This window comes from Hyperolius riggenbachi, chromosome 6, assembly GCF_040937935.1.
Source record: "Hyperolius riggenbachi isolate aHypRig1 chromosome 6, aHypRig1.pri, whole genome shotgun sequence".
Taxonomy (NCBI): domain Eukaryota; kingdom Metazoa; phylum Chordata; class Amphibia; order Anura; family Hyperoliidae; genus Hyperolius; species Hyperolius riggenbachi.
The window spans coordinates 20380550-20397549 of record NC_090651.1 but is presented as its reverse complement, the minus strand read 5'-3'; the positions used below and the strand labels follow the sequence as shown (position 1 = coordinate 20397549).

General features: G+C 45.9%; 1 protein-coding gene across 3 annotated transcripts in view; it reads left to right on the top strand.

The window, feature by feature from the left end:
- Window positions 1–17000, top strand: part of CC2D1B (coiled-coil and C2 domain containing 1B) — an 81639-nt gene that overhangs the window by 30145 nt on the left and 34494 nt on the right. For 2 of the 3 annotated variants that reach the window (XM_068238965.1, XM_068238964.1), the window contains 5 exons: window positions 924–1062; window positions 9344–9453; window positions 9549–9698; window positions 15218–15340; window positions 16069–16315. In XM_068238965.1, the coding sequence (XP_068095066.1) occupies window positions 924–1062; window positions 9344–9453; window positions 9549–9698; window positions 15218–15340; window positions 16069–16315 (769 nt within the window). Of the gene's footprint in view, window positions 1–923; window positions 1063–9343; window positions 9454–9548; window positions 9699–10794; window positions 10919–15217; window positions 15341–16068; window positions 16316–17000 lie in introns of those variants that run through there. The other variant, XM_068238966.1, reaches the window with a different exon arrangement.

The window sequence follows — 17000 nt, the reverse complement described above, 5'->3', positions numbered from 1 at the left end:
CGGTTAGTACTCTCACCGTGTTGCTCTTGGTGTCGGTGTAATTCCTACCAAGGACACTATCGTACGTTCTCCCCATGTTTGCACGGGTTTTCTCTGAGTGTTTGTTTCCTCTCACATCACATAATCACACTGATTGGTTAGCCGGCTTCCCTGACATTAGTGCTGCTCTGTGATAAGGACACAAATCTGAGCCTCTACAAGAGACAGCGAGTGGCCATGTGACTCCTTCAGAGTTCTCTGTTAAAGTGGACCTGAACTCTTGCACAGGATAGAGGGAAAACAGAGCTCACTGTATATATTTAGAGAGTTTAGCCTGTCTAATCCCCCCCTCATCTGTGACTAACCACCACTGTAATTTCATCTCTCAGCTGTGTCAGCAGGCTGCCTTGACAGATTAGTGGCTGAATAGATTACTAGTGGCTGAATAGTGTACTGGTTAAGGGCTCTGCCTTTGACATGGGAGACCAGAGTTCGAATCCTGGCTCGGGTCAGTACCTATTCAGTAAGGAGTGCAAGGCAAGACTCCCTAACACTGCAGGGGGGCCTCCTGAGCGCATCCCAGTGGCTGCAGCTCTTGAGCGCTTTGAGTCAGGAGAAAAGCGCTATACAAATGTTCGGATTATTCGGATTATCGCATTAATTTGCAAGATGTTACAGGATGTTAACCCTATGTCTGCTTCCATGAAAGCAGGAAGTAGACGCACTGCAGATTTATTGCAGGATTTGTATCAGCTGTAACAAAGCAATGTTTTTCTTTGAAGGTGGTTATGCTGTTGCGTATCTTTTAGGGCAGAGAGGAAGTACTGAGTTCAGTTATGTGCTGCCCATTACGTCAGTATATTAATGCAGGCAATAATTATGAGGTTTTCAGTTGATTGGGATGAGCACCAGGGATGACTCTTTCCTCTGCTTCTCCTGTCCAGCTGGGGCTCTTCGTAGACTTCAATCCAGAGGACATGATGATGGGGATCCCAGGTGACGAGGATGACGGAGATCTGGAGGCGGAACTGGCTGCGCTGACTGGCGGGAAATCAGCACAGAAGCCCAAACCAAGAGGAAAAGGTGAGCCCAGAGCTGGGAATACACTATAAGATGCAGGAAACGATTGGTAGTTCCTTAATCGAAAGTCAGTCTGGGAGTATTAATCATTCTACCGCCTTTCACTGCTTGATATTGCTCTATATTTACGTACTCAGACTGTCTCCAATACAGTGGAGGAAATAATTATTTGACTCCTCACTGATTTTGTAAGTTTGTCCAATGACAAAGAAATGAATAGTCTCAGAATAGTATCATTTCAATGGTAGGTTTATTTTAACAGTGGCAGATAGCACATCAAAAGGAAAATCGAAAAAATAACCTTAAAGAGACTCCGTAACAAAAATTGCATCCTGTTTTTTATCATCCTACAAGTTCCAAAAGCTATTCTAATGTGTTCTGGCTTACTGCAGCACGTTCTACTATCACCATCTCTGTAATAAATCAACTTATCTCTCTCTTGTCAGACTTGTCAGCCTGTGTCTGGAAGGCTGCCAAGTTCTTCAGTGTTGTGGTTCTGTGATGCATCTCCCCCCTTCTGGCCCCTCTATGCACACTGCCTGTGTATAATGATCTCTTGAGATACAAAAGGAAGGATGTATACAGCCTGCTTGTGTATGAATGTATTTTCTATGTGTGGACATACTGTACATCAACCTACTTCCTGTTTTGGTGGCCACTTTGTTTGTTTATAAACAAACTTTTTAAAACTGTTTTTAACCACTTATAATGCGGCGAGGAGCGGCGAAATTGTGACAGAGGGTAATAGGAGATGTCCCCTAACGCACTGGTATGTTTACTTTTTTGTGCGATTTTAACAATACAGATTCTCTTTAAGTAAAAGATAGCAACTGATTTGCATTTCATTGAGTGAAATAAGTTTTTGAACCCTCTAACAATAAAAGACTTAATACTTAGTGGAAAAACCCTTGTTTGCAAGCACAGAGGTCAAACGTTTCTTGTAATTGATGACCAAGTTTGCACACATTTTAGGAGGAATGTTGGTCCACTCCTCTTTGCAGATCATCTCTAAATCCCTAAGGTTTCGAGGCTGTCTCTGTGCAACTCTGAGCTTGAGCTCCCTCCATAGGTTTTCTATTGGATTAAGGTCCGGGGACTGACTAGGCCACTCCATGACCTTAATGTGCTTCTTCTTGAGCCACTCCTTTGTTGCCTTTGCTGTATGTTTTGGGTCATTGTCATGCTGGAACACCCATCCACGACCCATTTTCAGTTTCCTGGCAGAGGGAAGGAGGTTGTAGTTCAGGATTTCACGATACATGGCTCCGTCCATTTTCCCGTTAATGCGATTAAGTTGTCCTGTGCCCTTAGCAGAAAAACACCCCCAAAGCAAAATGTTTCCACCCCCATGCTTGATGGTGGGGACGGTGTTTTGGGGGTCATAGGCAGCATTTTTCTTCCTCCAAACACAGCGAGTTGAGTTAATGCCAAAGAGCTCTATTTTGGTCTCATCAGACCACAGCACCTTCTCCCAGTCACTCACAGAATCATTCAGGTGTTCATTGGCAAACTTCAGACGGGCCGGCACATGTGCCTTCTTGAGCAGGGAGACCTTGCGAGCCCTGCAGGATTTTAATCCATTGCGGTGTAATGTGTTTCCAATGGTTTTCTTGGTGACTGTGGTCCCTGCTAATTTGAGGTCATTCACTAACTCCTCCCGTGTAGTTCTAGGATGCTTTTTCACCTTTCTCAGAACCGTTGACACCCCACGAGGTGAGATCTTGCGTGGAGCCCCAGAGCGAGGTCGATTGATGGTCATTTTGTGCTCCTTCCATTTTCGAACAATCGCACCAACAGTTGTCACCTTCTCTCCCAGCTTCTTGCTAATGGTTTTGTAGCCCATTCCAGCCTTGTGCAGGTCTACAATTTTGTCTCTGACATCCTTGGACAGCTCTTTGGTCTTTCCCATGTTGGAGAGTTTGGAGTCTGCTTGATTGATTTATTCTGTGGACAGGTGTCTTTTATACAGGTGACTAGTTAAGACAGGTGTCCTTAATGAGGGTGACTAATTAAGTAGAAGTGTCTAACCACTCTGTGGGATCCAGAACTCTTAATGGTTGGTAGGGGTTCAAAAACTTATTTCACTCAATGAAATGCAAATCAGTTGCTATCTTTTATTTAAGGTTATTTTTCCGATTTTCCTTTTGATGTGCTATCTGCCACTGTTAAAATAAACCTACCATTGAAATGTTACTGTTCTGAGACTTTTCATTTCTTTGTCATTGGACAAACTTACAAAATCAGTGAGGGGTCAAATAATTATTTCCTCCACTGTATATTAAAAGGAGGTGAAAAAATATTGCTGTAAATGCTACAAGCAACTTCAATCACACAGCCGCGACTCTCACTATGATAGGATGTGACCCAGGTGAAGATGCCAACTCCTAGCCACTTAATATGTAACACAAAAAGAAAGATTTGAGAGCCCTGAATAGTGTAATACTGTTAATTGGTATTATTAGCAATGAATAGTAGAAATTTGACTCACAAACATGGGTTGCTGCCACAGGCAACCGCTATATGCGCAGATGGGGAGATTACCCTGTCCTCACTCAGGCTAAGAAGTCGCTCTCTGTAGATAGGAAGAAAAAAGGGCAGAAACACTCATCCCCTCCCCCATAGATGACACAATAATGTGTCTTTAAAACGTTTTCAACATTTATTTCTTTCTCCATTAACATCTGCAACGCGTTTCAGGGCTCTGTCACCCGCTTCCTCAGGCAAAGTACAACGAGCAGCTGAATGAGTGTCAGGAAAAGTATAGCGCCTTTGTGACGCAAACTGTTTTTAAAATATTTTATACTTTCTGTATACACAAACCTAACCACTTAATGGCAGGCAACTGTTAAAGGACGACTGAAGCAAGAGGGATGTGCAGGCTGCCATATGCATTTAATTTTTAACAATGTACATTACCTGGAAGTCCTGCTGATCCTCAGCCTCTAATACTATTAGCCATAGACCCTGAACAAGCATGCAGCAGATCAGTTGTTTCTGACATCCTCAGATCCGACAAGATCAGCTGCATGCTTGTTTCTGGTCTTAAGGTGGCCATACACTGATCGATTTGCCATCAGATTTGACCAACAGATAGATCCCTTTCTGATCGAATCTGATCAGAGAGGGATCGTATGGCCACCTTTACTGCAAACAGATTGTGAATCGATTTCAGCCTGAGACCGGTCTCGATCTGTGGAGCTGCCACTGCTGCCCGTACGCCTCCCCCCCTTGCATACATTACCTGTTCCGGCCGGCGCAAGTCCCCGCTGTCACCTCTGTCTTCTTCTCTGCTCCGGGCTCCGGACCGTTCCTGCAGCTACTGAACTTCCTATCCAGGGGAAGTTTAAACAGTAGAGGGCGCTCTACTGTTTAAACTTCCTGCCAGGACAGGAAGTTCTTGTGTAGCTGCAGCCGGTCCGGAACCCAGCGCGGAAAGAAGACAGAGAGGACTCGCGCCGGCCGGAACAGGTAATGTATACTTGCTGTATTGCGTCGGTCGTCGGGCATTCGAACGCCGCTATCGACGCACTCCCGATGGCGATCGAGAAAAATCTTCTGCACGGACGGATCGACGGGAACGATCGATTTCGGACGGAAATCGATCGTTCTGTCAGCGGTGTGCGCGGCGATTTCACAGCCAATTCGATCACTGTGATCGAATCGGCCGTATATCGGCGGGAAAATCGTTAGGTGTATGGGCCCCTTTATTCAGACACTACTGCAGCCACAAAGACCAGCAGGGCTGCCAGGCAACTGGTATCGTTTAAAAGAAAAATATGGCAGCCTCCATATTCTTCTCACTCTCACAGTTGTCCTTTAATTGATCCAGGCCGGGTTAACTGCATCCCTTGTGGAGCTGGTCAGCGAGATGCTCATGATTTCAGCTTGCATGCAAATTTAAAGTACACCGAATTGAAGTATTGAAATAAATAATTTGAGGGATAAATAACTTCTTGTTAAACTTTTTATCACTGCTTGTTGCCTTCAGGGTCCTTCTCACTCCCTGTTCTTCTCTGTTTTACTATTTGCAGTCAAATCTGTTGCAGGAAATGCTGCAGTGAGTGTACAGTCAGTGGGTGTGCCCCAGCAAACAGTCAGTGGGCGGGCATGTGCGAGTTCTACCGCATGCTCAACAGATGGGAGCGCTCATGCCTGATGGAAAGACGATGGGCATGAGCGATTCCTTCCACTGAAAGGGACACCTCACTGCCAGACTGTACTGGGAAAGACATCAGTATTCTAAAAATTCTAAGCACTTTTTTCCCACCAGGTGAGGTCAGGAGGTCAGCGGATACCTGTACAAACTAGAATGTTTCTTGATCTGAAACCCAGGGAAGAAAAAGTAACATGCTTACCTAAGAGGGAAGGCCCAGGATCTCTGAGAACAGGGGTGTCTAACTCAATCATGTTAAGGCCTCATTTCTACTTAGTGCGCCTCTGTACGCTTTTTATCAGCACATAAATGTTAAGGTGGCGACTAACGATCCAATTCATAGTGAAAAATTGTTCGAGTGATCAGATAATTCAAATCGGAAGAAAAATCGTTCACTGCACCATCTACGAACCAATCTTTGCTTCCTGTCTTTCACAACCAACTAGAAAATCAATGGAGGTTATTTACAACCAATCCAATCAGAATTTCTGATCGCTCTAATGATTTTTTGCTAGAAATTGGGCAGTAGGTGGCCACCTTTACAGATTGATGCATGTTGCTGAGAAGCGGACAGAAGCGCACAGATGGAAACAAGGCCTGAGGGCCAAAACCTAAAACTTAGCCTAAAGACCAAGAGACAGAGCTCTCGCTAATTAAATCTGATCTGAGAGAGATCTGTTGGCTGCCATTACACCACAGGCCATTCACGATTGATTCCAGCATGAACGCTTTCAGGAATCTAATTTGTGATGCCGCCTTCCCTGCTGCCTCCAAATGACCGTTGTACTTGCATTGGCGCCCCATGTGGCTGCTGGCGTTATAGCTTGTGACGGTCACACACATGCTATATGCCGGCAGTCACGTGGGACGCGACAGTGGCAGGGGTTCCTATTGCATTTGTCGGATGTCGCAATATCGCATGGTCACCGCAGCGCCCCTAATCGACCAAATTAGCCCGAAATTTTCCAGCATGTCCGATTGATACAGTTCACCAATATCAAATCAAAATTGGTCGAATCACCAATCTGGCATGCTTTTTGCACGTAAACCAACAGCTGTATGGCCACTTTTCATCCCGGGCCAAACTATTTATAAAGATTTAGCACTCATTGTACAGTCTCAAAGTGACGTAATTCTAGTGATCGTGGGGGCCTGGAACCCCACTCCTCCCCCTTCTGTAGAGTAACGCAGTGGAGCAGTTAAAAGGACCACTATCACAAAAAGAGTAGACAGTTGAAATCTGACAGAACCGACAGGTTTTGGGCCAGTCCATCTCCTCATGGGGGATTCTCAGGGTTTTCTTTGTTTTCAACAGCATTTCCTGAACAGCAGTTGCAAAGTCTGACAAAATAGTGTTCATGTGAATAGGGAGGCTGGCTGGTATCTTACTATTTTGGCAGTGAAACTGCTGTTCAGGAAATGCTGTTGAAAACGAAGAAAACCCTGAGAATCCCCCATGAGGAGATGGACTGGCCCAAAACCTGTCTTTTCTGTCAGATTTTTAACTGCCTACTTTTTTTCGCTATAGTGGTCCTTTAACATTTACCTGCTGCAGTGCTGCTTTGTGTCTCTCCTTCCTGACGGCCACACCCACTATGCTGCATGCCTGTGGCTCTGAATGCAAGTCATGTGATCAGGAGCTGGAAGTGTAGAAACATAGACCATTTATTTGCTGGGAGGAAGAGAAGAGACACAACGTACCACTGGCGCAGGTAAATATTACACTGCTCAGCTACTCTGTGGGAGAGAGTAATGGGAGAAGGGGAAGGAGAAGGAGTGTTTCTCAGCCACATGGAGGGATTTGAGTCCAGGGAGGAGGCCCAATATTGATTTCAGAAAGGGGGGTCCTGTGTGTTTTCCTGCACCAAGGCATAAACTGACAATATTTCACCCAGAGACTCTGGATGGGAAGGCAGTGTACTGTTGTTCTTTTACCCACATAAAATGGCTAGGAGGGCCGCATTCGACCTACGGGTCTTGAGTTTGACACCTGTGACTTAGAGCCTTCACAGTCCTCCCTGCCTCATCCACCGCCATTCCAGTGTACAACTTTAATGTCCAAGAAGTACTCTGGTCTCTAAGTACATCTGAAGGCGAGCGGCTCTGTACTGTGCCCACGTGAGCGCTGACTTGCTCGTGCACCAGTTACCTTGGGAGGGGGAAGCCTCTGGATCCTATCGAGGCTTCCCCTGTCCTGCTCCGTCCCTCGGTGGTCTCGCTGGGCTCCATTGAACAATGGCCATGTAAATATTTACCTTCCCGGCTCCAGCACAGGCACGGTAGCGGTTCTCGGCTCGGAATCAGGCGGAAATAGCCAATCCCAGTGTGGTCCAACTGGGATTGGTTGTTTCAGCCTGATCCTGAGCCGAGAGTGGCTACTGCACCTGTGCTGGAGCCGGGGAAGGTAAGTATTGCAGGCGCTGCTGCACCTGCGCCACAGGCTGACAAATTGTCGGCTGTGGCTTACTAGGGGCTCAGCGAGACCACCGTGGGAAGGAGGAGGACCGGGGAAGCCTTGTTAGGATCCAGAGGCTTCCCCCTCCCAAGGTAAATACCCCCAGGGGCACTTTAGAAAAGTTACAGAGTCTCTTTAAAGTCAAACCAGAAGACGCAGCTGGCGGGAGATTTGAACAGGAAGCTGGCAGTGGAACAAGAAGACCGAGACAGGAACAGGAGGGCTTTATAGGATCCAGAGCCTTCCCTCTTCTTAAAGGAGTTATCCGGGCTATATAAAGGAAATTAACGCTACTTACCAGGGGCTTCCTCCAGCCCCAAGCTCCCAAGACCTCCCTCGCTGCACCTCTGCCCGCAGCCGTTCGCTGGAGCTCCGTCCCGGTCCCCGGCGATGACGTCAGAGCGACCTCCATGCCGCTCTGTACTGCGCCTGCGCAAGCGGCGATGTCAATCACCGCCACGTGGGCCGGAGCGGACTGCTGCGCAGCAGTCCGCTCCGGCCCACGTGGCGGTGATTGACAGCGCCGCTCGCGCAGGCGCAGTACAGAGCGACATGGAGGTCGCTCTGACGTCATCGCCGGGACGGAGCTCCTGCGAATGGCTGCGGGCAGAGGTGCGGCGAGGGAGGTCCTGGGAGCTTGGGGCTGGAGGAAGCCCCCGGTAAGTAGCGTTCATTTTCTTTATATAGCCCGGATAACTCCTTTAAGTATCTTACCTTTTCTTCCTTGGGTGATTACAGGTATCCTTTAAGTTTCTGGTAAATATGACTCGATGCCTTGCACAAGTGTGAACGGTCGATCTCCACACTCTGACGCCAGAAATTATTGGATAACACAGGATCGGGTGAAGGACCCGTCATACACACGTTTGCTCACTTTTTAGTATGTAGAACAGAGGCACCAGCAGGATAAAATTAGATAACATTTTTAAAAATTGCTCGGAGGAAGTGGTGGGCTTGCCTCCAGAAAGCAGACACGAAATACTGTCTCAATAGTAATACACAGATTTATTATACGATACCCCAAAGGCCAAGCCCGCTTCATCAGGCAAAAAAGTGAGGACAACTGTAAAATGGGAAACAATAAAAGAGGCTATAACAATACTGCAGAAATAGATATTTAAAAATATAATACAAGAGATGTTATGAATAAGCATATATTGGCATTTTTCGGGGTATCGTATAATAAATCTGTGTATTACTATTCAGCCAGTCTTTCGTGTCTGCTTTCTGGAGGCAAGCCCACCACTTCCTCCGAGCAATTTTTAAAAATGTTATCTAATTTTATCCTGCTGGTGCCTCTGTTCTACATACTAAAATTCTGTGTCCACTTCTGGTGGAGGGGAGTACTACGCTCTTGTTTCCTGTCTACAGAGAGCGACTTCTTAACCCTGAGTGAGGACACGTCTAATCTCCTCACCTGCTTATACAGTGGTTGCCTATATGGGGTAACCCACGTTAGTGAGTATATCTTTTCTCACTAATCACAATACCATTTGTCTTCAACATACTACACCATATCGGGCTCTCGGTCTTCCCTATTTTTATTTCTCCACGTTTGCTCACTTGGTGACTCAGTCCAGTTGATCAAGAATTAAATTGCAATAATCAATTGGCTGTGAATATTCCCTCTAAGCCTGAGCTGAATCCTATATTGTTGTATGAATATCTCTCGATAGCTCCTGTGCCTATGGAACATATAGAGAAGATGGCTGAGGAGTGTATGAGAGACCTGGATGCCGAGGAAGACGTGGACGATGGCGATCTGGAGGAAGATGATGACTTGCTGGTGAGTAGGGCATTGTATTTGGTCTGGCAGTGAACAGGTTACACGTGTGTCTGTAGTTCTCTACCTATACGAGCGTCCTGTGGTCGGTGTTACAGGCGGAGCTGCAGGAAGTGGTGGGTGCGGTGGAGGACGAGTCTTCTACCGATGTTCTAGATGTCGAAGTGACTGAACCACAGGAGGTGGAGGAAACACAACCTGCAAAACAAGCTACCTCTTCAGCTCTCGCCAGCAAGAGCCCCTCTCAGGTAACAGACCGTCTATTCAGATTCTTCAAAATAATTTATTTTGCCAAGCACGACTGGGCCGTCCCCAGAATTGGGCTTGGCATGTACAGGGTTAGTATAGGATAGGCGAGCCGGTTCTAGACTATCATGATGTCATGACGTCGATGTCCTGTCAGATCGTCGCCATAGCGACGACTGAAGCTAATTGGGAAGCTGCGGCTTTAGCGGGATGGTGGATGGGTGAGTGTTGCCGGCGGCCATCGGGGGGAGCAGATAGGTACTGGGGGATACAGGTAGCTAGCCTAGTGCTAGCTACGAAGTTTAAAAGACTTTTATTCTAAAAATCCCTCCCGCGGACGCAGGCTCATAAACTGCGTACTGCCAGGGGGGTTAAAGTGTATCTGAAGGGAAAAAGGTGCTAAGTCCTAACTAGAGGGAAGCCTCAACTGACTGGGGCAACAAAACATTAAATCTACTTTTTAAGTTTTTAAACATAAAATAAAATGTGGAAAATAAAGTATTTTTAGGAGTAGGAAGGTAGGTGCAATTTCTAATCTCCTCAGTTTATTTTCACCTCAGCTTCACTTTAATGGGCTGCCACTCATTAGAGACAGTAAAACTTTCAACCTATTTGTAAATTTTTAAATATGTATATTTATTTTGATACTTAGTCATTTTTAGGAGTAGAGAAAAAGTATACCATAACTGTTTATCTAATCAGTTTATTTTCACCTCTGGTTCACTTTAAATCTTTATATTTTTTTTTTTTTTTTTTACGATTCCTCAGTATTTATTTTTAGATTTTCCATTTATAGTAATGTTCAGTTTAAACATAAATCCAGTAAAAGTAACGGTTCCCCTTCCAACGGGCCGCGGCTGTTGGGGCAACTCCCTGCCGCCGGGCACAAAGCACCCAGTGTTCTGTGCTCCTCCGCTCGGCTCTCCCGCGTCCCTCTGTTTGTGTTTCCAATAGTCACGCTGTCCAAGACTCCCCCTCACTGACACAGTGAGGACAGCGACACAGGACTGCTGGAACACGTTCACAGAGGCACTGCAGTCTCCCTCACTGACCCAGTGAGGACAGCGACACAGGACTGTGCTGCTGGAACACGTTCACAGAGGCATTGCAGGCTGTCATATAGGTTTATCAGAAGACCCCCAACATATTAACCGTCCCTAGGTGTGAAGAGATACTGCGCAGCTAGTGGTGTGACCTGTTCATCTACAGAATGCTCCTCCAGGTACCTTCTATGTCTGCCGGCTGCTTCTGCATGCTAACTAGTTCACCACTGAGGGTTTTTTCCCCTTATGAACCAGAGCAATTTTCACCTTACAGCACTCCTCCCTTTCATTCACCAATAACTTTATCACCTCTTATCACAACAAAATTATCTATATCTTGTTTTTTTCGCCACCAATTAGGCTTTCTTTGGGTGGTACATTTTGCTAAGATTTATTTTATTCTAAATGCATTTTAATGGGAATAATAAGAAAAAATGGAAAAATATTAATTACATCTCACTTTTTGGCCATTATAGTTTTAAAATAATACGTACTACTTGGGATAAAAGCCACACATTTTATTTGCCCATTTGTACCAGTTATTACAATGTTTAAGTTATGTCCCTAGTACAATGTATTGCGAATATTTAGAAATAAAGGTATTAGTATTTTTTCAGCTTTGTCTCTGTCACTAATTACAAGCCCTTACTTGAAAAAAATAATAGTAATATACCCCCATGACATAGATGTTAAAAAAAAAGTTCAGTACGTAAGGTAACTATTACTACTTTTTTTCTTTTGTTTTTTTTTTTTTGTCTATTTTTTTTTTAACTAGGCAAGGACCACACTAATTGAAATCTATGCCCTGTTTTGATGGCTACCTGGCTGCCCGGGCGTAGACTTCAATACACCGACACCGCGCGTTATCACCGCTCCCGATGATCTTGCCACTGTCTCCCCTCCGCAGCTCACTTGCTCTGCCTGTCTCTATAACGGCAGAGCCCTGTGAGTGGGTCAGGAGCCGATTTTATTGGCTCCTGACCCTGTCTATCAACATAAGCAGGTCCTATTGGCTTACATTGATAGGCAAGGTCAGGAGCCAATGAAAGCAGCTCCTGACCACCTCACATCACTCTGCCTTCATATAGACAGCAGAGTGGGTGGCTGAGGTGGACAGCGATTTGTCAGTATTCGCCGTTATTCCGCCGTTTCTTGTACAGCGGCCTCTGGTCCTTAAGGGGGCAGAGACCACTGGTACTTAAGTGGTTAATGTGCAAATGTTTTATTTGGTTAACTATGGGAAATTGAGGACGGTAAGGAGATCAATTTAGTGGTATATGTGTGTGGTTTTTTTTTTGTTTGTTTTTTTTTAAATGTATGTAGGTGTAATTTAATCTTTGGCCACAAGATGTCCCCACACTTTATCTTCCTGTGTACACTGTTGGTTTGCAAACAGGAAGTAATGCTTCTATGTGTTACTTTAGTTTGTTCAATGACCACGGCATCTAATTTATGCTGGTGGTCATTGATCACAGGCACTTAGATGGGTGAATGGGAACTGTTTTCATTCACCGATCTGTGTACTAACAGGTGGCGACACGCGCAGGAGAAATGTACCAATCCCTGCCAGGTGACAGCAATGACGAAGCTGTAAAGCCGCGTCATCCGCCTCACAGGGGAATGACCAGCGCAGGTGGCTACCGAGGAGCAGCGAGAACAGTCGCGCCATGCTCGGGTGTCTGGCATCACTGAAGAGCTGACACGCCTGATGTTTGGCGATCGTTGTGTGGCCGCTGTACACACGCTGGTCTGACTGCCTGATTCTCGGCCATGGCGGTCATCATCGTCCACATGGCTGAGTTTGAACCAGTGTGGGTATGTAGCTTTAAAGAAAACCAGATGTCCCACATTTTACTAATTATTTTTTTTTTTACTCCCCCCTCCCTCCCGCCAGCCAATCAGCGTGATCGGCTGTCATAGGCTTCAGCCGATCACAGCGGATCACTTCCGCAGCTACAGAGGTGACAGCTATGTCAGACGGCTGTCCCCAGTACAGCGCTGCCTTAGATCGCTGTACGGGGTAATTAGACGGCGGTTTCGCCGTCTAACGGTCTCCTAGTGGCGATCGCCGCTGGAAGCCTGACGGAGATGCGCGTGCATCAGCGCACTCAATCTCCTACAACACAGGCCCCGAGGACCTTACGCCAATCGGCGTTAGGCAGTGGTCAGCAAAAGGTTAAAGGACAACTGAAGTGAGAGGGATATGGAGGCTGCCATATTTGTTTCCAGTTAAACAATACCAGTTGCCTGGCAGATCTGCTGGTCTATTTGGCTGCAGTAATGTCTGAATAACACCTGAAACAAGCATTTGACAATAACGTCAAACGCCTGATCTGCTGCATGCTTGGTCAGGGTCTATGGCTAAAAGTATTAGAGGCAGAGGATCAGCAGGTTAGCCAGGCAACTGGTATTGCTTAAAAGGAAATAAATATGGCAGCTTCCATGTCCCTCTTACTTCAGTTGTCCTTTAATTACCTATTAAAATATAGTTTCTTCTCTGGCAGTGAGGCCTCTTGCACACTACATGCGATTCCCATTTTTAATTGATTTTCAAATGCGATTCCGATTTCCGATTTTTAATCGGTACTGCATGCTGCGTTTTTTTCTGCATTTTTCTTTTGCTAGCATCCAGGGAAATCGGATTTGCAGTGTGCAGGGGGCTGATTGTTTGGCTGTTATCCTTTCTGAACTGCTCACCTGTCAAAGGTGTGACTCAGAAAAATGTTCTGGTCTCAGAATCTTCATTTGACAGGTTTTCCTACTTTTTCTTTTTGAAAAAAGAATGTAGAACTCCACTGTCAGTAAATGCAAGAACAAACAACTGTGGCTATCTAATGCAATCTTAAAAATTAAGCCATTGGACTGAAAATAAAAATGACTTCTTTCCATGTTATTAATGTTCTATTTATCATCTGTACTATTGTATATTTTACGGGCAGAACCCAAAGTCTGGCCACTTCGGGTTCTGCCCGGTCAGAATGCGAAGTGGCCGTGTTACAGCGGTCAATGTCAGAAAGGAATTTGATGCCGGCTCCACCCCCTGCCTCCCTCCTCTCACAAATAGGCCTATAGAGTCCTGCAGCTCCGGCTCCTCCCCGCCCCCTCCTCTCACTAGTCAGCCCTTATTATGCTATTGTGACAGCGGCAATCCAGCTCTGCTCCTCCCCTATAACTTCTGGCAGCCGCTGTCCCCTAGCCACCCTCTATCTCCCCGTTGGTGGGAATGCTGCAGGCATTGCTTCCGTAAACACCCGCTCTGGTGGCACGAATACCTGCTCCTTGCAGTAATTCCCTGCCATGACAAATGATAGCAGGGAAGATACAGGGTGGGTACTGGGTAGCGGGCAGCGGTGAGAGGGGGAGGAGCCAGAGCTGCAGGACTCTATGGGCCTACTCGGGAGTGGAGCCGGCATCAAACTCATTCCTGACATTGGCCGCTGTAACACGGCCCAGTGTTCTCCCCAGGCTCTTTTAGCCGGGTGCTCCACCCGGCTAGATTTGGTGACCACCCGGCTGTCATCGGCTCACCTCCTCACCTCCTAATATGCTGTAAGCAGAGTTGCCCTGCATTTTCATCTCGTCCCACCCGGCTGCTTTTTCATGCCACCCGGCTACTATTTCATGCCACCCGGCTGGAAAAAAATTCTGGGGAGAACACTGCGGCCACTTAACATTCTGACCGGCCAGAACCCGAAGTGGCCAGACTTTGAGTTCTGGCCGTAACATATACATAGAATTAGTTATCTAAGTTTATTTTCACTTCAGGTTCACTTTCAGAACAAGAAAATTGTTGCATGATATATATATATTAGTACATGTACACAGAACCCACATTAAAGAGGAACTATAACCGTGGATTGAACTTTATCCCAATCAGTAGCTGATACCCCCTTTCCCATGAGAAATCTTTTCCTTTTCTCGAATGGATCATCCGTATGGCTGATATTATGGTGAAACCCCTCCCACAGTGTGATGTCATGACCAAGGTCCCGACAGTTTGTGCTCTGTGACCTTCGTTACATTGTGGGAAAGTGATGGCTTTTTCCAACTGCCAAGCAAGCAGTATCTTCCTCTGTGTATAGAACTCTCAATAGCGAACATTCAGCAGAGATCACCTGGCAGAACTAAATATGTCGCCACCTGTGTTGTACTTCGGTTTATTTTGTTGTTCTGCTTAGCATTCTGGCCTTGCAGCTTTGAGAACCTGGGTACAATACCTCCTCAAAGACACTGTATGGATATGGAGTGTGTATGTTTTTGTGTGTTTGTTCGGGTTTCCTCCAGGCACTCCAATTTCCTCACATCCCTCCAAAATATGACCATGAGTTAATTGGCTTTATGTTGTCAGGCTCAGTAAAGTGCGGTATTTGTGTTGTGAGTCTAGTTAAAGTCCATTGAGTCATGGGAACTGCTCAGTGCTGTGTAATCTATGCAATGTGTAAATTGAAATCTCAAGCACAGTTTTGTATCTTCCTCAGCCAGGTGCGGCAGAATTGCTCCAAACACTAGAAGAGCGGGTCGCCAATTACCAAACGGCGATCGCCCATGCCAAGGAAGCCAACGAGAGTACCAAGGCCAGGAGATATGAGCGAGGACTAAAGGTATGTTCTGAGTTTAGGATCTGTGTCAGGGGCGTTGGGGTGGTCGGGTATTGGGACTGAGAGATAGTGGGAGGAGGGGGCATGGTCTTGGAGACTGGGAAGAACATAGAATGCATTTGTTGGTATAATAGTTTAAAGGAATACTATCAGTGCCCAAGTGTTCTAAAATAACAACATACAAATAATGTCTAAGTAGCTGTGTTAACATTTTCCTACTATTCATGTTACATATCAGAGGCAAAAGCTTTAATTAATTGTGTGTAGATTTTAGCTACGTTTGGAATGTCTCATTTGCAGAGATATGAATCTCTGCAGTCTGTTATGCTGAGAACAGTGTAATATTGAAGCAGATTATTTGAAAACAGGTATCAGGTTTCACACACTACAGTATTACAAATGTTTATGTTGCACATAAGGTACATTTCCTCTGCTGTCTGTGAGAGAAAGCTCTGCCTGTCTCTGACTGAGCTCTCTGCACACACACAGTTAACAGATATATTGTGAGGGATTTCCCCCCCTCCCCTCATGGCTGAGTCTGCCGTCAGAATTTCAGCAGACTGCCCTCAGAAAAATGTGAAAGGAATTAGATAAGCAGTGAAATGTATACACCAGTACTTAGCAGCCCTTCCCAAACATTTCCTATCTCAATTGAAAAAAAACATGTTAGTCCCTTTAATAGATGACATGACATCAGTATTTCTCGCTTTCCTCATCTGCCCATCCTGCAGACACTGGAAACTATGCTAAAAGCTGCGAGAAAAGGCAATCCTGTGAATGAGGAAGAGATACCTCCACCAGTGGCTACAGGAAAAAACGCTCCATCTGAAGCCTCCACCATCACCCCTCAACAAGAGGAGGAGAGTTCTGCTCACACTGAAGCCACAGAGCCAGTCACCACACCCCCTTCCCTACCGGAGGCGGCAGAAGTGGCAGCGACCGCCAGCGAACAGACAGCCGACACACAAGCGCAGTCAGGTCAGTCTGCATAGCCAGAGCATCAGATTTATCAAAGTGTTTGAAGAATACTTTTAGTGGTCGCCGCCCCCAATCGAACTTGAACTTCCATCCTGTCAATACTTTCAATAGATTTTTGGTCAAAATCGACATTTCGGGGGGGGGGGGGGGGGGGGGTTATGCTTAGGGGTAATACATTCCCTGCAGATCAATCGACTCTGCAGGGAATCGAACTGTATGTTAAGGTAGCCATACTTTACTCGATCGACTTTATGGGGCAATCAACTTCAGTGTAGTTAATCAAAAGTCAATGGACTAGCGGTCCACACACTGCAAGTGAGATCCTATGCAATTCCCCTTCACTATCGATCTGAATGATGCTGTGCCTCCATGCTCTGAAACCATAAATCGATTCTGTGTCAATCGAAAACTGTAGCCGATTGCTTTATAATCAGCCGATATCTTCCATCCTGTCCAATCGAGTAAATGGGTGATTGGACCAGCAATTGGCCATTTATCATATATCAAGCAGATTGAAACATAATCGATTCTCCCTCAAGCCCATAAAAGGATTGAATTGATTGGTCAATCGTACTGCAAAAAAATGAGTAATGTATGGACACCTTGAAAGCGCTCTCAAATATTGCCCCCCCCCCCCCACTGAAAGTTAGGCTCTGTTCCCACTTGAGCTGCGAATGGACATTTT